At 35.1% G+C, this 24679-nt stretch overlaps 2 protein-coding genes across 4 annotated transcripts in view; one reads left to right on the top strand and one right to left on the bottom strand.

Moving 5' to 3' along the window:
* Window positions 1-13549, top strand: part of LOC110648260 (uncharacterized) — a 49527-nt gene extending 35978 nt beyond the window's left edge. Inside the window, exons 8-14 of one of the 3 annotated variants that reach the window (XM_058139065.1) lie at window positions 7928-8026; window positions 8115-8225; window positions 8847-8918; window positions 9032-9148; window positions 9888-10037; window positions 10956-11056; window positions 13094-13549. In XM_058139065.1, the coding sequence (XP_057995048.1) occupies window positions 7928-8026; window positions 8115-8225; window positions 8847-8918; window positions 9032-9148; window positions 9888-10037; window positions 10956-11056; window positions 13094-13421 (978 nt within the window). In that variant the 3' untranslated portion in view covers window positions 13422-13549. Of the gene's footprint in view, window positions 1-7927; window positions 8027-8114; window positions 8226-8843; window positions 8919-9031; window positions 9149-9887; window positions 10038-10955; window positions 11057-11627; window positions 12018-13093 lie in introns of those variants that run through there. The other 2 variants (XM_058139064.1, XM_058139066.1) reach the window with 2 other exon arrangements.
* Window positions 13550-13987: 438 nt separating this feature from the next.
* On the bottom strand, window positions 13988-15519 carry LOC110648258 (transcription factor MYB82). Its single transcript, XM_021802431.2, has 3 exons — window positions 15079-15519; window positions 14787-14916; window positions 13988-14692 (listed from the first exon to the last, which is right to left on the bottom strand). Exons 1-3 carry the CDS (start codon window positions 15203-15205, stop codon window positions 14242-14244), a joined length of 708 nt encoding a protein of 235 aa, XP_021658123.2. The 5' UTR covers window positions 15206-15519; the 3' UTR covers window positions 13988-14241.
* Window positions 15520-24679: the final 9160 nt, after the last annotated feature.

Here is a 24679-nt window from a genome sequence, read left to right as displayed (position 1 = left end):
TTTTGCCACATGGTCTTTAAATTAATTTTTAAAAATCATCAAAGTTTATATTTTCGGAAAATCGAACCCGATTTTTAAAATCCGAAAAATCTCAAAAAAATTTCTAAAATTTAAATAAAATTAAAATACCAAAAATGCTCATAAAATAATAAAATTTAAAATTTTGGGGTGTTACATTCTTCCCCCCTTACAGAAAATTCGTCCTCGAATTTTACACAAGGCAGAATAAAGCACATGATTATACATTGAACAGATAAGGGTACTTGCTGCGCATGTCCCGTTCTGACTCCCAGGTGCACTCTTCCACTGACTGGCTCCTCCACAAGACCTTAACCATAGGGATCTGTTTTGATATCAGCTGTCTCACTTGGTAGTCCATTATGGCTACAGGTTGCTCCTCAAATGTCAAGTTCTCTTTTAGCTCTATTACATCTGGTTATAGTACATGAGAAGGATCTGGAATGTATTTCCCGAGCATGGAGATGTGAAATATGGGATGAACATGAGAAAGGTTGGGTGGTAGCTCCAACCGGTAGGCAACTGCTCCAACTCTATCAGTAACCTCAAAAGGTCCGATATACCGAGGTGCCAACTTGCCCTTCTTTCCAAATCTCATCACTCCCTTCATCGGAGAAACCTTCAGGAATACATAATCGCCTACTGCAAACTCCACATTCCTCCGTCTGGGGTCTGCATAACTCTTCTGCCTACTGAAAGCTGTTTTCAATCGTTCCCTGATTAAAGGAACTATCTCTGAAGTGTACTGCACTAGATCTACGTCATGCACCTTCGCTTCCCCCATTTCTGTCCAAGACAGAGGAGACCTACACTTTCTTCCATATAGTGCCTCATAGGGTGCCATCCCTATGCTGGAGTGATAACTGTTGTTGTAGGCAAACTCCACCAAAGCTTGCTGATCATCCCATTGACCTCCAAAATCCAAGACACTCATGCGAAGCATGTCTTCCAGTGTTTGGATTGTCCTTTCGGACTGTCCGTCTGTCTGAGGGTGGAAAGCCGTACTGAAGTTCAACTGTGTGTCAAGTGCCTCCTGCAACTTTCTCCAAAATTGAGAAGTGAACTGGGGCCCTCTGTCAGATATTATGGAAGCCGGAACTCCATGCAATCTGACTATTTCTCGGATGTAGAGCCGGGCATACTGTGCCACAGAATATGTAGTCTTCACAGGCAAGAAGTGAGCTAATTTGGTTAAGCGGTCTACAATTACCCATATGGAATCATATCCTCGCATGGTACGAGGCAACCCAGTCACAAAATCCATAGTGATCATTTCCCACTTCCATTCTGGGATAGGAGCTCTGCGCAGCTTCCCTGCACGGTCTCGTGTTCAAACTTCACCTACTGACAAGTATAACTCTTGGACACAAACTCTACTATGTCTCTCTTCATGACATTACACCAATAGCTATTATTAACATCATTGTAAATTTTGGTGGAGCACAGGTGGACAGCATGCGATGTATAGTGTGCCTCCCGCATGATTTCATTTCTGAGATTGTCCACATCGGGCACACATATCCTAGAACCTTGCACTAAGGCGCCATCATTGGCAAATCCAAACTCACCACCTTCACCTTGCTGTACTCTTTCTATGATCTTCATCAATTGTTGGTCTCTGTGCTGGGAAACTCTAACTCTGTCTCTCAAGTCTGGCCTCACTGAAAAATGAGCCAGCAATACCCCCTCATCTGAAAGATCTAGGATTAAACCTTGATCCATCAACTCATGTACCTCCTGAATTAACGGTCTCTTCTCTGCTGAAATGTGCGCCAAACTGCCAGAAGATTTTCTGCTCAAAGCATCTGCTACTACATTGGCTTTCCCAGGGTGGTACTGGATGGTGCAATCATAGTCTTTCAGAAGCTCCATCCATCTCCTCTGTCTCAAGTTTAAATCCCTCTGTTGGAAGATGTACTTCAAACTCTTGTGGTCGGTGTATATCTCGCACACTTCACCATACAGGTAGTGTCTCCAGATTTTTAGTGCAAAGACTACAGCCGCCATTTCCAAATCATGGGTGGGGTAGTTCTGTTCATGCCTCTTCAGCTGTCTTGAAGCATAAGCCACTACTTTTCCATTCTGCATCAAAACACACCCTAAGCCAACTCTGGAGGCGTCACAGTACACGGTGTATCCTTCACCACTCATAGGTAGTGTCAACACAGGGGCGGTGGTTAGACACTCCTTAAGTGTCTGGAAACTCTTCTCACAGTCATCTGTCCAAATGAATGGAACATTCTTTCGGGTTAACTTAGTTAAGGGAGCCGCTATCCTGGAAAAATCTTACACAAATCGCCTATAGTAGCCAGCTAGACCCAGAAAACTTCGCACCTCAGTGACTGTTGTTGGCCTAAGCCAATCAGTTACAGCTTCAATTTTCTTGGGATCCACTTGAATACCATCACTAGAAACCACGTGTCCCAAGAATGAGATGCTTTCTAGCCAAAATTCACATTTTGAAAATTTGGCATATAGCTGCTGCTCCCTCAAAGTCTACAACACCATCCTCAAGTGCCACACGTGTTCTTCCTCGGTCCGAGAGTATACCAAAATGTCATCTATGAATACGATGACAAAACGGTCCAAAAACGGCTTGAACACCCTATTCATCAAGTCCATGAAGGCTGCTGGTGCATTAGTGAGTCCAAAAGACATCACCAAGAACTCATAATGACCATATCTTGTTCTGAATGCCATTTTCGACACGTCCTCATTCCTGATTCTCAATTGATGGTAGCCTGATCGCAGGTCTATCTTGGAAAAGAATCTAGCTCCTTGGAGCTGATCAAACAGATCATCGATCCGAGGAAGTGGATACTTGTTCTTCACAGTCACCTTGTTCAGCTGTCTATAGTCAATACACAACCTCAATGACCCATCTTTCTTTCTTACAAATAGCACCGGAGCACCTCAGGGTGAAGTGCTCGGACGTATAAAACCCTTGTCCAAAAGCTCCTGTAATTGCTCCTTTAACTCTTTCAATTCTGCTGGTGCCATCCTGTAGGGTGGCATGGATATGGGAGTTGTACCCCGAACAACATCAATGCAGAACTCTATTTTCCTTTCTGGTGGCAACCCTGGAAGCTCCTCAGGGAAGACATCCATAAATTCTCTGACAACAGGAACATTCTCCATGTTGACACCTTCTACAGATGTATCTCTCACCAATGCCAAATACCCTTGGCATCCATGCCTCAACATTTTTCTAGCACTAATTGCTGACACCAAGTTATATGGAGCCACGCTCCTGTCACCATCAAAGCTAAACTCTTCCACACCAGGTATGTGGAAATGCACCTTTTGTTCCTGCAGTCTAAGGTGGCATAATGAGTTGCCAACCAATCCATCCCCAAAATTACATCAAAATCCATTACTGGTAGAGGAACCAAGTCTGCTGGGAGGATCTTTCCATTCACTACTACTGGGCTACCCGGAAAAACCATATCTACATCTATGGTGTCACTAAGTGGGGTAGCTACCGACAAAGGGCATTCTAGAGTTGTAGGGTTTCTACCCAATCTCATGGCAAACACAGAGGAGACAAATGAGTGCGTAGCACCCGGATCTATCAAAACACGAGCCTCATAGGAACAGACCAGAAAAATACCTGCCACAACTGCATTTGAAGCCTGAGCATCCTGATGGGTCAGGGTGAAAACCCAAGCTTGACCCCTACCCTGAGTGGCAGAACCTTGATACTGACTTCTCCCTCCTGATCTACCCCTAAATCCACGTCCCCCTTATCCTCGGCAATGTTTGCCACTAAACTAACTGCCTGCCATGCTGGAAGCACCCGGATACAACTGGCGAGGAACATTTGCAACAGAACCCTGTGACCCCATCTGTGGCTCACTGAATACGGGGCATTCCCAAGCAAAGTGACCTGGTTGGCCACACCTGAAGCATACTCCTGAACCCATCAAACAAGGTTCTGAATGTCCTCTTCCACACTGTGCACAAGGTGCCAAGGAGGATCTGAACTGCACTCGTAATCGCTGTATTCGAATCGTGACCACTGCTGGATCCTTACCCTGGTCTGAACCCTCGAGATTTGTGTCTAAAACCACTCCTCTTATTCCTGCTTCTTCCTCTGTAAGTAGTTTGGCCACCACTATCCGTAGTACCCATGTGGGGAACACCTGAAGAACCCTCTGCTCTGTTTTTCTTTGCTCTTCCGCTGTCATCCGCAGCATAGCTAATCTCTATCTGTCTGGCTCAATCAACTACCACATCAAACGACTGATCAGACATCATGGCCAGGTTTGCATACCTCCTGTCAAGCCCCTTTAGGAATCTTTTCACCTTCATAGTCTCTGTAGATACTGCTGTGGGGGCATACCTGCTCAGTTTCAGAAATTCCGTAGCATACTCATCTACAGACCTGCCATTCTGTCTTAAGGCCTCAAAGGCCCACTGCTTTTGATCCCTGAAGCTTTCTGGTACAAACCGGTTGATGAACAATTCCATAAACTGAGTCCACGACAAACCCTCCATCCGAGGTAATATGTATTTATTCATCCATTGTCTGGGCATAGGCCCCATGACATGCTGCATACACTCTATAAGTCTTCTATCACCAATCGCACTGCTCTCGCTGTCTGCAGGAATCTAAAAACCGATATGCATCATCTGACACATCATAAGTACCAGGCACTAACTTCTTGAAATTTATTATCTGTTTGTAAGGTTTCCCTCTTGGTGCGGTGGACTGCTGCTGCTGTGGAGGGTGGACCATATATTGCGCCATCATATCGATGGTTCTCTGCAACCCTGCTAGAGTAGCTGCCATGGGACCCTGTGCCATAAACGACTGATCCTGAACTGGTGGCAGCTGCTCTTCTACTTGAACAGCTCTAGGCCTCCTACCCCGCCTCCTCGGGGCAGGCGCCTCATCCTGTGCTGACACCTCGTCAGGCACATCTGGTTCTGCTGCAGTGGCAGCTCTCCTGCTTCTACGCATTTTCCTGAAATTCAGCAGCATTAGCCCACAAAATTCAAAATTACTCATTACACAGCTCTATAGACTCATATTTACACACAATATATAAAGTAGAAACTAGAAGCAAATATGACAATGCAAGACGAATGTGGACCCTATTTTTCCGCATGTGACTCCTAGTAGACTATTCCCAACACTTAGACAATTTTTCCCTATGAATCTGGAGCCTAGGCTCTGATACCACATTTGTCACGACCCAATCTATGGGCCGGACCGGCACTAGGACCTGGGCCAGCCTAAAGCCCCTGAGGCCCGTAGTAAGCCTAACTATTCACTTACCCCAACTCTAAGGCCCTTTTGGGCCCAATTTCAAGAAATCAACCGGACAGAGTCCGGCCATAAAATGGACCTTTCAACGGGGAGTTTTTGACTCACCCGACCTGTAAACACAGTAAATACTCAATTGGGGAGCTCAGCTCACCCTCCACATACTCATATCGTCATAAAAACATATAGGAGCTCAGCTCCCTCATCCAGTCCATCAAATATGCATATCATTATACGTTTACAGGTCCAACATGGTAATAATATTACAGACCAAAATCAAATAAATACTTCTAACACATGCGGAAATTCTAGGAGTAAATAAAATTACACAAATATTGATAAACAACCTGCGAAGGAGAAAAGCAGGTTAACCACAATAAAATCCTCCTGTAGCCTGAAAAAAATATTGAACAGGAGTGAGCGTTCGACTCAGAGAGTAAAATATCAATTTTAACCATAATCTCTATAACTATCTAAAACTAATGCACCCTGTAGAGTGAAATGCAACACCAGCAATAATTTCATATTATAACATCAAAAAGGTAATTTGGAGCACTCACACACCCAGCAATATCAATCATATATATATGGGAGCTGATCCCCTATACAAACTCTCTTAATTCCAACTGTGCCAGCGAAGAACTCAGCTCGGACTTCCACTTAATAACCAAATCGGGGTCCCAGCGAAGAACTCAAGCCGTGTCTACCCCGAAGGACCGGGTCCCAGTTAAGATCTCAAGCCGTGTCTACCCATCCTATCCATAGTCCACACCACATCACACTGCTCCAAATTACCACAACAACATACATGGCACTTTCATAGTTATGAATGCAATATAAATCGTGCCTAAAGTTTATCTACATAGATATATACATATAAGTGATGCATGGGCATGCTTGAACATATAATAATAGTGAAATTATAATTAAAATTAATATTTTACTCACAGACTTGACAACGGTCACTGTGGCGGCTGGGCGGAGGAAGAAGGCTGTCCCGGCTCACCTGACAATTACATTACAATTATTTAATACAAATGACTCAATACAAATCAAGAAAAGACCAAGTACGTCCTAAGTCGTGCCGAAAATCCGGCAGAGTCTCCCCTATACCTAGGACCTACCCAACCTGCAAAAGGGCTCAAAACACACTTCTATATTCACAACCCATATATCCACAACTCAATCACATCACACAGCCCCTCTTGGGCCCATCAAATCAGTCATCCATCACAATATGTAAAATTTTAATTTAGTCCTTATAATTGATCATTTTTTCAAAAACTACCCAAATAAGCTCTAAAAGTTCTAAAATTTTTCCCCGCGGTCCTTAGCAATATTACTAGGCTATTGCAAAAAGAATCATAATTTTCTGAGCTACCACTAATATTTTATGAATTTTTAATCCTATTTAAGCACTAGAAAATTACGAAAAAGTAAGGTTCGGGTTTACCTTTGCCGATTCTGACTCCGGGGACGCGCTCGGGACGTCTGACAATGGGGGGTAGCCAAAACCTCGGTCCAATTCGGAGACTTTTCCAGTAACGGGTCTGTCTAGCCGAAAATTCACAGACCCGGGCAACTGTCGAATTTCCGCGAATTGAAGATATCTACACGAAGCCCACGACACGGTGGTTAGTACATATATTTTTTCAGAATTTTCTAAGCTCATTTAATGCTCGAAAAGACACTGCGAAGTTCCATGGGACCCACCGAAAAACGGTGTCGGAAAAATTCGAAATTTATTTCGCCGCGAAGCTCTCGACGAGTGGAGCGCTCTGGTACTCTCGGTTTTCTCGTGGGATTCACGGTTTGCGAGAAATCTAGCCCGAAAGTCAAAATGGGCTAAAACTTCCCGGGCAAAAATTGGACAAACCGCTCGATGGATTTCGGTGTTCTTGGTGTCTATGGAAAGCTCTCGACGAGTAGATGATTTTTGACACAAGACCCGGTCCAATTGGTGGCCGGATTTTGGCCGGGAAGCCAAGGAGTCGCGCGCGCGCTGCGCGTTGTTTCTGGGGCCGTTTTCCGGCGTTCCAGGCGGCGGCCGGCCGTGGGGGAGGGCTGAAGTGGGGCGCCGGCGAGGTGGGGAGGCAGGGGAGGTGGCGGCGCGGCAAGGGGAGGAGGGAGGAGAGAGAAAAGAGAGAGAGAAGGGGAGGAGGTCGGGACGCGCGGAAGAAAAGAGAAGAAGAAAAAGGAGCCGGTCCGATTCGACCGGTCCGATCCGGTCCGGTTCGATTCGGCCGGTTCGATTCGGAATACAAAATTTTGAATTTTTACTCTGCCTCGGGACCGAAAACGAGGTCCAAAAATTTCAAAAAAATTTCAGAAAACTCAGAAAAATTCGTAGACTCCAAATATATTTTTAGTTTTGCCACGTGGTCTTTAAATTAATTTTTAAAAATCATCAAAGTTTATATTTTCGGAAAATCGAACCCGATTTTTAAAATCCGAAAAATCTCAAAAAAATTCCTAAAATTTAAATAAAATTAAAATACCAAAAATGCTCATAAAATAATAAAATTTAAAATTTTGGGGTGTTACATTTTTATTCAATTTACTATGGAGGAGGAATTTTTCTTTTTTGTAATGGATCTTTATATGTTGTTTCCGTCATTATTCTAATATTATTATCTGCAGTGGGCCACTTTCTTGGATTCTGAAGGACGGGTTATGGATTCTAAAGCTTTAAGAAAGAGAATATTCTATGGAGGAGTTGAGCACGTATTTAGGAGAGAGGTTTGTACTTTGTGGTGTTTGAAGAAAAGAGATCCTATTTTTGGCTTAATATCATTCTCATTCTTCAAACTCTTGATAATGACTGTAGGTCTGGGCACTTCTGTTGGGATATCATGCATATGATTCAACATATGCAGAAAGGGAATGCCTTCGGTACCATAAAAAGTTGGAGTACGAAACCATAAAAAGAAAATGGCAGGTTTGGTATAATTCTTGGTTTATTTAATCATAGATCTCTTCCTTCATATGTTACTGCCTAATGTATCTGAAGATTTGAATGGTTGCTTTTTCTTCTTTCCTTGCTGGGATGGGGAGATTTCAGATGCCATGAGACATCTCATGTGTTTTGAATTTGCCTCTGCTATTAATGTGCTTTTCTTCATCATGATCCATCTACAAATATAAATATCGTAAGTGAACTGTATACTAAGAGTAAGAGCAATATATTTAATTAAACATTACTGATCCAGGATAATTGGAGCCCTATGCAGATATCTGAGGGCTATAATAGAAACTTTATTGCTAAGAGTGGGAAAGTAACTACAAGTTGAATTCAATGTTTTTTGTTATATGTGCACTTCTCACGTAAATTACTTCTACAAGTACTAAAGGCAAATTGACATTTTATATTCAATATACTAAGCATCTTTTGTTTGTTAGGCTGATTAGTATATTGATATAATCTGATAAATGCATCACTTTATACAAGTGCATAGGGATAGCATTATCCTGTTCAGGCATGACAAATGCGTTTTGGTATGACATTCTTGTTTCTCCAATGAAGAAGCTTATTTTACTTTTTTTTTCCCCTCTTTAGCAGGGTATATCTCCTGAACAGGCAAAGATATTTCCAAATTTTAGGGAAATGAAAGGCCTTATAGACAAAGATGTGGTATGCAAAAAGCTAGTGCAGTTAACTTGGAAATTCCAAATATTTATTCTAGTTGATTTTACTTATGAATTCAATTTTGAGTTAATTTTGTTAATTTTCTTATGTGTCTCAAGGTGAGGACGGATAGATCACTTTCTTTCTATGATGGGGATGACAATCCAAATTTGAATGTCTTGTGTGATATTCTATCGACATACTGCTTTTATAACTTTGATCTCGGCTACTGTCAGGTGATTACTTTTCTCATTTATTGTGTTTTCATTGGAGATAGATACCATTTGTTTTACTTTTTACAATTTTGAAGTCTCATTATTTTGGCTTTGATGGTTATTTTTCAGAATTTCATTCATACAGACTTGCAAGTATTGTATGATGTACTCATTGCATTTTGATCAATGTCAATAATTACACTCAGGAGAGGCCATATGGCCCATATATTAATGCATTTAGAAAATTTTCATGCAATGGTAACTGCTAGAGCAACTTCATTCTTACAGACTTGCAAGTATTGTATGATGTACTCATTGCATTTTGATCAGTGTCAATAATTACACTCAGGAGAGGCCATATGGCCCATATATTAATGCATTTAGAAAATTTTCATGCAATGGTAACTGCTAGAGCTTTTTAGTCCTTTCCCTTCATATTGTAGTGTCTAATCTGTCTGCTCTGCATTATAGATCATTTTCTCAGTAGTATCTTTTGTCTCCTTGTATCATGTTGAAAGCAGTAAATAATTTTTTCATATCATGGTTGAAGTTCATTTGGTCTTAGCTGTCGGTCACTTTAATGCCATCCCATATTCCCTCTGAGGATAGTAAACAGTTTTAGCATTTTAATTATTGTTATATCATGTGCTGAATGCATGTGTGGATTTTTTTTTTTTTTTTAAATTTCATACCTGTTTGGGAGATAGTCTGGTTGCTCTCTTCCTTTGCTTGCTTACATGTTTTTGGCCTTGTTTCACAGGGTATGAGTGATTTGTTGTCTCCAATTTTGTTTGTGATGGAGGATGAATCAGAATCATTTTGGTGTTTTGTGGCTTTGATGAAACGTCTTGGACCCAACTTCAATCGTGACCAAAGTGGCATGCGCTCTCAACTTTTTGCATTATCTAAGGTAGTCTATTTATGTGTGTGTGTGTGTGTGTGTTTTAACGTTATGAAAGCCATATTATGAATATCTCATCTCTTACTGATTCTTCACCTTGATATTTAGATTCTGTTTCTTTTCCTTCAAAAATTAGAAGGGCTTTTGGCAGCTTAATGACCAAAAGACCATAACCGTTTCACAAAATATCAAATTTAGCCGAACATTTTAATTTTGTGTCTAAGTTTTAGCAGTCAATTTCAAATTGACAAAAGAAAATATATTATTTCATTAATAAGTCAAATAAATATTAGTTTTAATTCAAATGACAATTTAGCTCCTCCTCCTCTATTTTAAAAAATTAGAAGGGCTTTTGGCGGCTTAATGACCAATAAAACCATAACCCTTTCACAAAATATCAATTTTAGCCAAACATTTGATTTTTATTAATTCTACCCTAAATTTTAGCGATCAAATTCATATTGACAAAAGAAATGTTATTGTTTTATTAATAAATCCATAAAATATTAATTTTTAATTCAAAATGGCAATTTAGCTCCCTCATCTCATCCTCCTCCTTTTTATTTGACTTGATAGCTTTCCTTTTTTTTTTTTTTGGATCAATTTGGGTGCAATTGCTGAAATTGTTACTGACATGAAAGGTTAGCGTAAAATTGGCAAGATAAAAAAGATTGGCTAAAATTGAAATGTGCCAAAAGTTGGGTTTTTTCTTTTTTTATCATCATTTGGCTGTATTTTTGGCTTAATTGATTATGATTTTGTACCTGCCTCTGTTTTATAATGTAATGCAGTTATGGATGGTAACTTATCATTTTTATTTTGTTGTGCCTGTAAGAGGTTGTCTCAATTCTATGTTGATTAAATTGTTTTTAATGAGAATGGTAAGTGTGAGACTCTGTGTCATAATTTTCGCTATTGTCGTGGCAGCTGGTGGAGTTGCTAGACAGTCCATTGCACAACTATTTCAAGCAGAATGATTGCTTGAATTACTTCTTTTGTTTCCGCTGGATTCTAATACAATTTAAAAGGTATGATTGCTGGTTTATTCATATTACTTCACAGTCGTTGATTTATTTAAAGTACCCTCCCTGTCCAGTTAAAATATGTTATGCTGCATATGAAACAATAGTTGATATTTGAAGTACTGGGCTGTAAATGCCATAAGTTCAATTAGCTTAATCTTAGACAATTATGTAAGATAAAGAAGTTCCTATTATTGTTCACTGGATGAGGATCATTGCACACTTTCTTTAATCATTGAATTAGAAGAATAAAAATGACGTAGTTGAGGGCCTGAGAATTAAGTGGTGAATGGTAAGATAAGATTACCCATCTGCAACACAAATTGAATATATTTTTCTTCAAATCATGAAGGGAATAATTATAATCCAGTACAATATCTCAGATGTCTCATCTATTAATGACTTGATACTTGAGAAAAAGTTGGACAAGAAGGCTGTAATTTCATGACATTACTTATAAAATGGTACACTTTTAATCTCTGATCTATGATAACTGGACATCTTATGGGTTCTCTTTTTTTTTTTGTATATTATTATTATTATTATTATTATTATTGACACGAGTTCAATTTTTTAGAAGTACATGCAGGAAAGGTTCAAAAGGGAGTAACTATGAAAAAGCAATGTAGGCATTCTGCATTAAATATATGCCTTGCTTCACGTCCATATATGAAATTTCATTATGCTATACCCATAATTGAAATAAGGTTTATCTCCTGCTCTCATTGATCTCTGAGATGCAAGTAAAAAAGAAAGAGAAGTAAAATGTTCGCTTCAACATAATGAAGTGAAATGGAATCTAGTGGAATCAAAATGCACAATGATGAATAAGAAATTTATTCCATTACGCTCGCCAAACAATCTAAGAATCTTGGATTTATTTGGTTGAAGCACGATGATGTAAACCACAAAGAACACTCAAAAGGAGAAGAGGAACAATTCTCAACTTTCTGTTATTTTTCAAAATTCAAATGTCAATGGTAAATGCTCTACTAGAATACCTAGAGGACATAGGTATTTATAGTATAATTGTTAATCCTGCTAGCACTAGTATTAGGAATCCTGAAGCAATAAAATAATAAACCAAAACAAATTAGGAATGCTAAACCAACTTCCAGGTAAATTTTACTTCCTAAATTTCCTTCTAAAATCAGTAGTTGAATTGAAGGTCTTGCATCACACAGTAATGTAGAAATCCTAATTCCCTTTTCTTCTTCATTTCATTTTAACATGAAGAAAGTTATTATTCTATCATTATTTTAGGTAAAATATTCAGCAGTCATTTTGATGCCAAAAATTGCCATTTAATATAAACTCTACTTCTCAATTTGTGGATTCTGATGTACCTACACTGCTCATTTTAATCTTCTAAATTTTATATTATTTTAGGTAAATCCAAGATTCTCTAAGAATCTTGGATTTACTTGGTTGAAGCACGGTGATGTAGAACCACAAAGAACACTCAAAAGAAGAAGAGAAACAATTCTCAATTTCTCAAAAGGAGAAGAGAAACAATTCTCAATTTTCTATTAATTTTCAAAATTCAATTATCAATAATAAAAGCTTTACTAGAATACATAGAGGTCATAGGTATTTATAGTATAATTGTTAATCCTACTAGCACTAGTTCTAGGAATGCTAAACCAACTTCAAAAGTAAATTCTACTTCCAAAATTTCCTTCTAAAATCAGTAGTTGAAGGTCTTGCATCACATGGTCATGTCAAATCCTAATTCCCTTTTCTTCTTCATTTCATTTTATCATGGAGAAGAAACTTATGACAAATGCCTTTTATTCTATCATTATTTTAGGCAAAATATTCAGTAGCCATTTTGATGCCGAAAAATTGCCATTTAATATAAATTCTACTTCTCAATTTGTTGATTCTGATGTACCTACACCGCTCATCATAATCTTCTAAATTTTATGTTATTTCTTTTCTATTGAATTTGTTACACCTTTCGCTTGATGTGAACAGAAGCAAAAAATGACCATTTTCCTTTAGTTTTATATTTGATACTATAAATTTTATCATGTTTTCCAGAGAATTTGAATATGAGAAATTAATGCGTCTGTGGGAGGTATTATGGACACACTATTTGTCTGAGCACATGCACCTTTATGCATGTGTTGCAATCTTGAAGCGATATCACAATGAGATAATGGGAGAGCAGATGGACTTTGACACGCTCTTGAAATTCATCAATGAACTGAGTGGCCATATTGATCTTGATGCAGTCCTCAGGGATGCAGAGGCTTTGTGTATATTTGCTGGTGAGAATGGTGCAGCTTCTATCCCACCCGGAACTCCACCGTCATTACCTGTTGAGAATGAGAATAGTTTGTTATATTCTCAAGTCTCAACACGATGAAGTATTGTAAATGCAATGCCATTTATTGGCACGACTTATCATGTTTATTTTCTAAATTTTCCAAGGATACATTCAAGCTTTGTATAATTGGTTGATCTTTCAATACAATGTTGGTAATCATATTCATTGATTGGCTCGTGTTACCATGTCTTGCCATTAAATGGAATCTGTATATGTTTTATGGATGCGGGTTTCTTCAAGCTGTAGTGATGCAATGGGCTTCTGCTACATATAATTGATTTATTCAATTTTCATTTGTATTTCACTGAGAGAGAAAGGAGCTTGGGGATGACTGGTGAGATCACGTCAGTGGAGCCTTCTTTAATTTTAAGTGCACGTATCCAAGTATCTGGCCATGTCAAATGGTAATGGTTTTGATTGAAGTTTTTTTCTTGATGCGTCATTACCATTTTTTTCAGACTTACAGCTTCATCCTGAGGGTGTTTCTGTGGAATTGGCAGGTAAAATCCATTTCTCGCACTGTTATTCAGCTGGGGGATGTACCTGTATTTTTTTTTTTAATGTTATTTCTTTGTGATGAGAAATGTAATTCAAAATGGGAGACATTTTCAACTTCAATCTGCGTTGTTTTTTTACTAATTAAGCAATCTAATTCTTTTTGTGAAGAGAGACGGGGAAAGAAGCATGATGATAGCTATTGCACATTCTTTTCCTGTTTAGTACATACGGCACTAGTAGTTTTATCATAATACAATCCTCAACAGTGCAGGCTGGACACAACATTTTTTGCACGGAAGCCTTGGAAAACTCACTCTGACTACGGGACATGGAGGAAGGTAATGTGTGAGAATATCAGAAACTATAGCATGAATGATTGCAGGTCCACCTGTGAATACATCTCCTCACCATTATAGCCGAATGATTCAAACAAAACAAGGGAATCACAGTGAGCAATGAAAGGCTTCTCGTTGAACAAAAATGCATCACTGCATGGTGGCACCATTGGAGATTCAATGTAATAGTTCATGCTCTGTGCATCCTGCATCCAGGTATCGGTAACAGTATTCTCTTCTTTCTGTTCTTTCTTTCCATCCGATTCTTCTGGGTTGCTTTTTTGACTAGTGCTGCAAGTGGTCTGAGAATCTCGTTGGCTCTTGTTCTTGTACTTGTCATCGTTGCCATTCTGGTGGTTGCTGGGATCAGCGGTTCTTCTTTTGCCAGTGCGGCATCTCTTGTTCAAATGGGTATTCCAATAGTTTTTCACCTCATTATCCGTTCGACCAGGCAGTCGGCCGGCAATAAGTGACCATCTACATGTAAGAATAATAATGGATATGCAGGTGTGATAGTAGTTGAAAATATTGCGGAATCTATGTTAATTGTTAGAATAAGGGAAGCACTTACCGATTGCCAAGAAGCTTATGCATCCTAATGATAAGGTCTTCTTCCTCTTGAGTCATACCACCTCGTTTAATATTGGGTCTTAAGTAATTCTTCCATCTCAGTCTGCAACTCTTCCCACCCCTCATCAAACCTGCAATAACCATTAGAAATATAAGCATATCTACATTCTTTAAGCTAGAAGTTGGAAATAGGAGTCCTTTTTGGTGCGATCATATAATGAGAACCATACAAGTATTCACGAAGATTCTAATGAGAAACAGACTTCTGATGCTAAGACAAAGCCAGCCAATACCTGATTTTTCAGACACAGTAGTCCAGTTGCCTTCTCCATGAGCCTCTACGTAAGTCTTGAGGATCAAGTCCTCCTCCGGTTTCCATAAACCTTTCTTGATCAGTGGCTTCACTTGTTTATTTTCCATCTATTTCTCTCTCTCTCTCTCTCTCTCTCTCTCTCTCTCTCTCTCTGTATGATCTTTTAAAAAGATTGGTATGACAAAGAATTGTTAATTTGAAAGGTTTATATAGAAAGGAGAGTTGCCATGTGTGGGTAGTGCAGAACTCTTTGTAAATAGCATTAACTCGTGCATGGGAGCCAATCTTAGTGCCATTATAATCCCAAAACGATTTGAAAACGAGGGCCCTCTTCTGCCTTCGCTTCAGCTTTTCATGGCATGACCTCGCTGTAAAAAAAAATGAAGCAAAGGAAATCTCAGTTCTTTCATTACTCAGCCTCTTAGCTTGATTGGATTCATGATAGCGATAGGCCAGTAAGGACTTGGGATGACCCATCCAAACGATAAGGCATGTGTGCATTTCCAGTTAAAACCTCAGCCTCACCAAACCAACAAACAGCTCCAAGAAATTTTTTTAACCTGTTTGACCGTTTGCTATGCAAATTCTAGAGGTTTGAACAATGGTTTTGATTATTAACTTTTAGTGATCTGATAGCAAAAAATCTCTTTTAAGGCAAGAAAAAAGGATGAGTATTAATTCAAATACTATGAAAGAACATGCATTCACAGAATCCATCTTCATTTGCATGTTCCCTTGGAGATTTCAGCATGGAACTAGAGGATTCGTATTCGTATTCATAACTTGAAAATCATAGAATTTTATTTTGATTTGTGATGAGTTGAAATAATAAAATGAAAACTCATATGAACCTTTTGGGGGATATTAAATGCAAGTGAATTTAGCGGAAATCATGAAATGGGTAGCTTCTTGTTGCATAAAAATATGGTAGCATGAAGTTGTGAGAACTTAGCTAGTACAAGTATGATGAAAGGACTCTGATACCACCACTAAAAAATATGCAGCTTTCGTGCTGAGCCCTACCACATCTAAAGCAGTATCTAGCACTCTCTTGCGCCTCATTTCCTACACTTCAATTATATTTGGTCGTACAAATCAAGCATCTACTTGGTGTCCCATTGAAAGCACACCCACAGAGTGAGATAATTGATCTTGGATCAAGCCAAAACCTACCGTTTTATATTAGGCATTACAATCACCTCTTTATGCGTATTTGCTTTTTTTTTATTTAATTCCGTCCTCTTCAGCCACTAAATTGTCTAATCTATATACTTGGGCCAATCCAATCATGTTAGTATCATTATTTCACCAAAAGCTTCTTGCCGTTGCCTCTCATTAGTAATAAGTGGCATTTGAGTACCTTCTCTAAAAAGCATTAAAAAAGCCAACATATGTAGCATAAACAAAACAAAAGTTTAGAAGTACAAATATATGGATATAATTTTGTCTTCAATTAGCAATCCACAGCCTGGTCTTCAACATTCTTCTTTTATATGGTCTTCTTGTAAATCAAATTAGGGAAGTGGATTGAGAATCCAAATTCACGAACATTTGAATTTCTAAATTGAAAATCCCTAGAAATATATGCTTCAACGGGCGATAAAACAATTCTTGAAAAAAAAAATTTTACTGTATAAGTTAATATTAAATAGCACTTTAATTAAATTTTTTTATTATTATTAAAGGACATTGCATCAAAGTTTAAAGTTTAGGGTTTTTTTAGACATTTTTACCATTAAAATTAACAGGGGAAGACAGTATAGTAGAATTATAAAAAATTTAAAATTTAAAGTATATTTATTAAAAAAATATTTGAAATAAAATTGTTAAAAACTTTAAAAATCAAGATTTTTTATATAAGAATTATCGATAAATATATCGATAATTCTTATAAAAAATTGTTAAAAATTAAAAATTTAACCTTTTGTGCTATAAAATAAACATTATTGAGTTAATTATCGATTTAAATTGTTCTAAATTTTATAGTACAAAGGTATTACATATATATATATATATATATATATATATATATATATATATATATATATATATATATATATATATATATATATATATATATATATTATCAATTTTTATAATTTAATGATCTAATATTTAACTCATAATAGAAATTGTTAAAAAGTAAGTCTTGTTTTTAACAAAAGTTGTTAGGTACTTGTTGGTAATTGTATTTTGAATAATATTCGTCATTATTCAAATATCGAATCTAGCACGTTGTTTCACCACTACAAATAATATTCATTATTATTCGAATAATTGGTTGGCTATTAGAATTAGTTATACTCGAATAACACAATTTTGCATTCATATATTAGACCTCTAGCGAGCCAAAGTAAGAAATTACATAATTAGATTGCTCCAATAAATTATAAACAAAAGAATAATCATGACTTTTTTTTTTTTTGCCATAGAATGAGCAACACCATTATAATATCTACGAATAAAATGAAAATTTAATATAGAAATAGAGTAAGACAATAAAAAAATACTTTAAAAAATCACTAAAATATATTGTCCAACCACAGTGGAGGTAACATTTTCACAATCTCCTTCCATAATGGTGATTGAAGTCATTATAAATACCCATCTAAAACCATATAAACATATCATAGTAACCCTAGGAGAAGGAGAAACTCCTAAAGTTATAATCATTGTATATTCTAGTGGGTTTTAGATTTTAGATAAAAGAGAAACCAATTAATTACCCAATATCAAAATCTAAAATATCAAAATATATTTTAATATAATGTTTTGATATTAAAATAAAAAAATTTAAGGTTTTTTTTTATATTTTAACAAAGTTATTAAAAAGTGAAGAAACGTAAATACATCAACAAATACATATTCATTAATTTATTGATCATCATTTAGATAAGAATCGCCATAATTGATCACTTTAATATATTTTCTCAAATTTAATAATAAATAATAAACAAAAATAAAGTTTTTATAGTCTAAATTGCAGAAAAAAATAATTTTCTTTTATTTTTATTGTAAATAAGTTATTTTTCACAAAAAAAAATGAAATTTTAAAATTTAATAGTTAAATTTTAAATAAAACTAAAAAAATTAAATTAGTAACTAACCGAATCATTTACTAATCCATTAAAATCAGTTATTAATCAATTTAGTAATTGATTAGCAACCGATTCAGTCAGTTGCAATGAGTCTATCTACAAATAGCAACTAACAATTAAATCGGTTGCTAAATTAATTAAAATTAAAAAAAAAAACTTTTGGTAAGAAATTATCGGTTGCTAGTAGCAATCGATTTAGCAACTAAAATTGATTGTAAAAAATTTATTGTCTTTAATTTTATAATTTTACAATTATTTTATAAATCGATTGCTATTTGCAACTAATTTAACAATAAAAAATGTTGTTGCTAATTCAAAAAAAAAATAGATTTTCAAATAATAAATAAAAATTCAAATAAATAAATTTTTAAAAATTACTAAAGTAATAAATTATTAATGAAAAATTAGTACTAAAAATTAATATAAAAAGATATTTATGAGACAAATTACTAAAAAAATTACCCCATATATATATGTATATATAAAAAACAAAAATTACCAAAAATTAATATTACAAATAATATTACTAATAAATAAATATATTTATACAAAATTTTATTTTGTGCCAAAAAAATAAATTAAATAAAAAAGATTGTAAAGAAAATAGATGAGAAAGAAAAAAATGATGAAAAAAAAAATAAATAAGGAAGAAAAAGTTGATGAAGAAAATAAATTAGAAAAAAATGAAGAAAATAGATGAAAAAAAAGAGATGATGAAGAAAATATGTTAAAAAGGAAAAGATGATGAATAAAATAGATACAATAAAAAAAATGAAAGAAAAGAGAAGAAAGAGAGAAAAAAAAATAGTAGAGAAAGAAAATAAGCTGTGATTTATATAAACTATCACGACCCAACCTATGGGCCGGACCGGCACTAGGACCTGGGCCAACCTAAAGCCCCCGAGGCCTGTAGTAAGTCTAACTATTTCTCAACCCAACTCTAAGGCCCATTTGGGCCCAATTTCAAGAATTCAACCGAACAGAGTCCGGCCATAAAATGGACCTTTTAACGGAGAGTTTTTGACTTACCCGACCTGTAAACACAATATGTAATCAATTGGGGAGCTCAGCTCACCCTCCTCATACTCAAATGTCATAAAAATAAATGGGAGCTCAGCTTCCTCATCCAGTCCAACATACATGCATATAATAAGTTTATAGGTCCAACATGGCAATTATACTACAGACCCAACTCAAATGAATATTTCTTACACATGCAGAATTCTAGGAGTTAACAGAATTATACAAACATTAATAGATAACCTGCAAAGAAGAAAAGCAAGTTAACCACAACAATAATCCTCCTGTAGCCTGGAAAAATAATGAACAGGAGTGAGCGTTTGACTCAGAGAGTAAAATATCAATTTTAACCATAATCTCTATAACTAACTAAAGCTAATGCACCCTGTAGAGTGAAATGCAACATCGTCAATATTTTCACATCATAACAGCAAAAAGGTAATTTGGAGCACTCACACACTCGATAATGTCAAACTATACATATATGGGAGATGATCCCCTACACAGCCCTCTTAATTCAACCTCTGCCAGCGAAGAACTTAAGCCGGACTTTTGCTTAATAGACCAATACGAGGTCCCAGCAAAGAACTCAGGCCGTATCTACCCCGAAGGACCGGGTCCCAGTGAAGATCTCAAGCCGCGTCTACCCGTCCTGTCCATATCCAACACTATATCACACACACGCCAACGCATGCACACTGCTCCAAATTATCACAAACACATTCATGGTACTTTAACAGTTGTGAATGCAACATAAAACGTGCCTAGAGTTTAACTACATAAATATATATATATATATATATATATATATATATATATATATATATATATATATATATATATAAGTAATACATGGGCATGCTTGAACATATGATAATATCGAAATTACAATTAAAATTGATATTTTATTCACAGACTCAACCAAAGTCACTATAGCGGCTGGGCGGAGAAGGAAGGCTGTCCCGGCTCACCTGATAATTTTATTACAATTATTTAGTACATTTGACTCAATACAAACTAAAAAAACGATCAAAGATGTCCTAAGTCATGCCGAAAATCTGGCAGAGTCTCCCCTATACCTAGGACCAACCCAACCTGCAAAAGGGCTTAAAATGCACTTATATATCTACAAACCATATACCCACAACTCAATCACATCACACAGCCCCTCCTGAGCCCATCCAAATAGTCATCAATTACAATATGTAAAATTACAATTTAGTCCTCATAATTTAACTCTTTTGCAAAAACTACCCAAATGAGTTCTAAAAATTATAAAACTTTTCCCCGTGGTCCTTAGCATTATTACTAAGCTAATGAAAAAAGAATCATAATTTTCTGAGCTACCACGAATATTTTATGGATTTTTAATCCCATTCAAGCACTAGAAAATTAAGAAAAAGTAAGGTTTGGGTTTACCTATGCCTATTCCGATCTTGGGAATGCGCTCGGAACATTTGACAATAGTGGGGTAGCCAAAATTTTGACCCAATTCGGAGACTTTTTCGGTAACTTGTCTGTCTGGTTGAAAATTCACAGACTAGGACAACTGTCGAATTTCTACGAATTGAAGGTACCTACACGAAGCCCACAACACGAGGGTTAGTATGTAATTTTTAAAGAATTTTCTAAGCTCATTTAGTGCTCGGAAAAATACTATGAAATTTCATGGGACCCACCGAAAAACGGTGTCGAAAAATTTTAAAATTTATATTGCCGCGAAGCTCTCAACGAGTGGAGCGCTATAGTACTCTCGGTTTTCTCGTGGGGTTCACGGTTTGTGAGAAATCTAGGAAATAGACTAAAACTTCCCAGACAAAAATTGGGCAAACCGCTCAATGGATTTTGGTGTTCTTAGTGTCTATGGAAAGCTCTCGAGGTGTATATGATATTTGACACAAGAACCGGCCAAAACGGCGGCCAGATCGGCCAGATTTTGGCCGGGAAACCAAAACGGCACCCACGCGCAGGGGGAGCTTCACGCGTCGTTTTCGGCTGCCTGAAAGGCTAGCCGGCGGTGGGGAAAGGCTGGGGGAGCGCGTCGGCGAGGTGGGGAGGGCTGGGTGGCAACAGCGCAGCGTGAGGAGGAGAGAGGAGAGAGAAAACGGGAGAGAGAGGAAGAGGGGTCGGGGACGCGCGCGGAGGAAGAAGAAAAGGAGTTGGCCGGTTCGATTCGACCGGTCCGGTTCGATTAGGCCGGTCCGATTCAAGATATAAAATTTTGAATTTTTTTTTACTCTGCCTTGGGACCGAAAATGAAGCCCAAAAATTCTGAAAAAATTCTAGAAAACTCAGAAAAATTCGTAGAGTCCAAATATATTTTTAGTTTTGCATGTAGTCTTTAAATTAATTTTTAAAAATTATCAAAGTTTATATTTTCGGAAAATCGAACCGATTTCTAAAATCTAAAAAATTTCAAATAATTTCCTAAAATTTAAATAAAATAAAATATTAATATTTACTCACAAAATAATAAATTTAAAAATGTGGGGTGTTACATAAACAAATTAGTAATCGATTATCAATTGTTAATTTCTTTTAAAAATTGGGCAAAAAATTTTTTGTGAAAATTTTGCAATCAATTCACAATCGGTTGTAAAAATTGGTTACTGTTAGCAATTGATAAGTAAATTGGTTGCAAAACAAAATATTTAAAAAAAAAATTAGAGGAAAAATCAGTTGCAAAATTAATTGTAAAAATCGGTTGTTGTTAGCAAATGATTCGCAAATCGGTTGCAAATAAAGAATAAAATAATTGGACAAAAATTTTTTGGAGGGAAAAATTGGTTACAAAATTAATTGCTATTAGCAATCGATTTTAGTTGGTTGCAAAAATGGGTTGCAATTAGCAATCGATTTATAAATTAGTTGTAAATAAAAAAATAAAGAATAAAATAAAAAATTGAGTGAAAATTTTGGGAGGAAAAATTTAGCAATCAATTTATAATTGATTGTAAAAATCAGTTGCTAAATTTTAATAATTGATTTTTGCAAATTGATTGTTAACTTTGGAATCAATTAAAATAATTATTTAATTTAGCAATCAATTTCCTAAGTCATTTACTATTAGCAACTAATTCTAAAACCAATTACTATTAGTAACAGATTTTAGCAATCGATTTCTTAATCGATTGCTAATTGTTTATTTAAGATTTGTTTTAATATTGATTAACAACCGATTTAGCAATTAATTATAAATCGGTTTGCTAATTGCAATTAATTTCAACAACTCATTATAAATCGGTTGCTAATAATAATCAATTCTTGAATCGGTTATTAAAATTTTAAAAATTAACTATTTTATTAAAAAAAATTGATATCACAAATTAATTACAAAATTAATTGCTAATAACAATCAATTTTAATCGGTTATAAAAATCGATTAAAAATCATTTTTTTTATATTAAATAAAGTTTCATGTCCTGTTTTCCTTTAAAACTCTTCATGATACTAAAAAAAAAATCATCCCTTGCATTAATATTAGTTGCAGGCAAAAATAAAATAACAAAAAGGAGATTTTATAAGTTTTTTATTATAATTTTAATTAATCACTTATCGAAATTTTAAAGAATTGGCAATATATTATTAAAAATTATAATAAGATCTATTAAATGTTATTAATAGTGTGTAAATGGAATTGTAATTTTTGAATTATTTATTATATTAAAATATATTTTAATCAATAAAAATAATTTTTTAATATAAAATTTTAATTAAAAATAAATATATTTTATATTTCATATAATAAATAAAATTACTTAAATATAAAATTTAAGTTAATGAATTATTTGATTAATCAAATGAAATTTTAAGAATTATATTATAATTTGTCATTAATTTTCTCAAATTTAATAACTAATTAAGATTCGACCATAATACACAAAATTAAAAGTTTTGATGTATGATTACATCTAAAGCTTTGAATATTTTTTTTTTCAATTGGCTTTTAGTTTAAAAGCTTAACCATTTTATTTTTAAAAAAATTAAAAAAAAAAAAAAAAAAAGCTTAGCCATTTTGCTACTCATCTGCCATCATTTTTTTTTTTTTTAAATTACAAGGTGAAATAAACTAACACACACCAACCATTCAAAACACTCCTTCAATTCCATTTGTGCACCTAAATATATAAATCCCCTTGTTATTCATTTATCTATGTAAAAACCATTCCATTCTCTAAAATCAGTTTATTTTCTCCAAAATCAGTCAATTGAATTCTTCTTCTTTTTTCTCCCTCTTTTTCAAGCCACCTTTGCATCAATCTGAAGCACCTAAATATGTAAATCCACTTGTCAGTCATTTATATATGTAAAAACCATGCCATTCTCTAAAATCATATTATTTTCTCCAAAATCAACCAATTAAATTCTTCTTCTTCTTTTCTCCCTCTTTTTCAAGCCACCTTTGCATCAATCTGAAGATATATATGATATGTTCTCCATTAAATCCAATCTCACATATATAATTATAAGAAAAGGAAATCAACTATATATAAACAAGAAGAATTTACAATAGTCATGTAAACCCTAATAAATAAGAATTAAAGTTGGGATGAATTTGAATTTCCCCAATACAAAGATTTGGCAGAAAATACTTGCGCAGTATATATTCTCTGTTTGTACAATTGGGTTGCTTTTTTCCAGCCATTATCACAATGTAAAGTTGTTCGACTTCTCTCGGTGTATGTGCTCTTGTGTTCCCTTTGCAAAATGACAAACATTTGGTGGACTACAATCCTTAATTCCACTTTATTTTTAGTGGGATTTTTGCTTTTACGGATATTCTATCCATTAAAGCTGCGTATAATCTCTTCCTCTTCCTCTTTCTCTTTCTGTCTACCCAAACAACATTGTGCGGTATAAATGTATAAATAATGTGTTACTGCTATATGCCTTTATTTATGCAAAGTTGTAAAGAATGAGGCCTTGTTTTAATTTATTAATTTCTTACATAAATATATATATGGGGGATAATTATTTGATGTAATTTGAGTTATTAAAGGTTCTTACAAACCAAATCTCATGCTTTAAAATGTTCCAATACATTGTCAACTTTAAATTTTATAAACAATTGAAACTGAAAATGTTATACTATAAATATTTACAAGAAAAGAGCGTTAATATTTGAATAATGAATTATTACACTCTTGTATTTATTGAGAAAGTTTAATTTAGTTCTTTTTAATGTTTTGTCTAATTTAATTCAAAAGTTTCAATTTATCTCAAAAATTAAAAAAAAAACTAAAAAATTAAGCTGCTTAATTTTTGAGTTTAAATAAAAAATTAAAGAAATTTAATCTCAAAGTTAAGAAATTAAACTTCTTAATTTTTTTATTTAAGTCAAGAAATGAAGAAATTTAGCTCATAAATTTTAATTTTTATATTAAATTGAGCTTAAATTGAAACATCTAAATTAATTTGATAAAAAAATTAAAAATATGCTAAATTAAACTTTTTCAATCAATA

The sequence above is a fragment of the Hevea brasiliensis genome, chromosome 17, assembly GCF_030052815.1.
Source record: "Hevea brasiliensis isolate MT/VB/25A 57/8 chromosome 17, ASM3005281v1, whole genome shotgun sequence".
NCBI lineage: Eukaryota > Viridiplantae > Streptophyta > Magnoliopsida > Malpighiales > Euphorbiaceae > Hevea > Hevea brasiliensis.
This window is presented reverse-complemented; position numbering and strand designations above follow the sequence as displayed.

Coding starts and splice junctions, on each gene's coding strand:
- LOC110648258 (XM_021802431.2), bottom strand. CDS start 15,205: ATGGAAAATAAACAAGTGAAGCCACTGATCAAGAAAGGTTTATGGAAA. Junction 14,917..15,078: donor TACTGTGTCTGAAAAATCAG/GTATTGGCTGGC, acceptor TGGTTATTGCAG/GTTTGATGAGGGGTGGGAAG. Junction 14,693..14,786: donor CATAAGCTTCTTGGCAATCG/GTAAGTGCTTCC, acceptor TCTTACATGTAG/ATGGTCACTTATTGCCGGCC.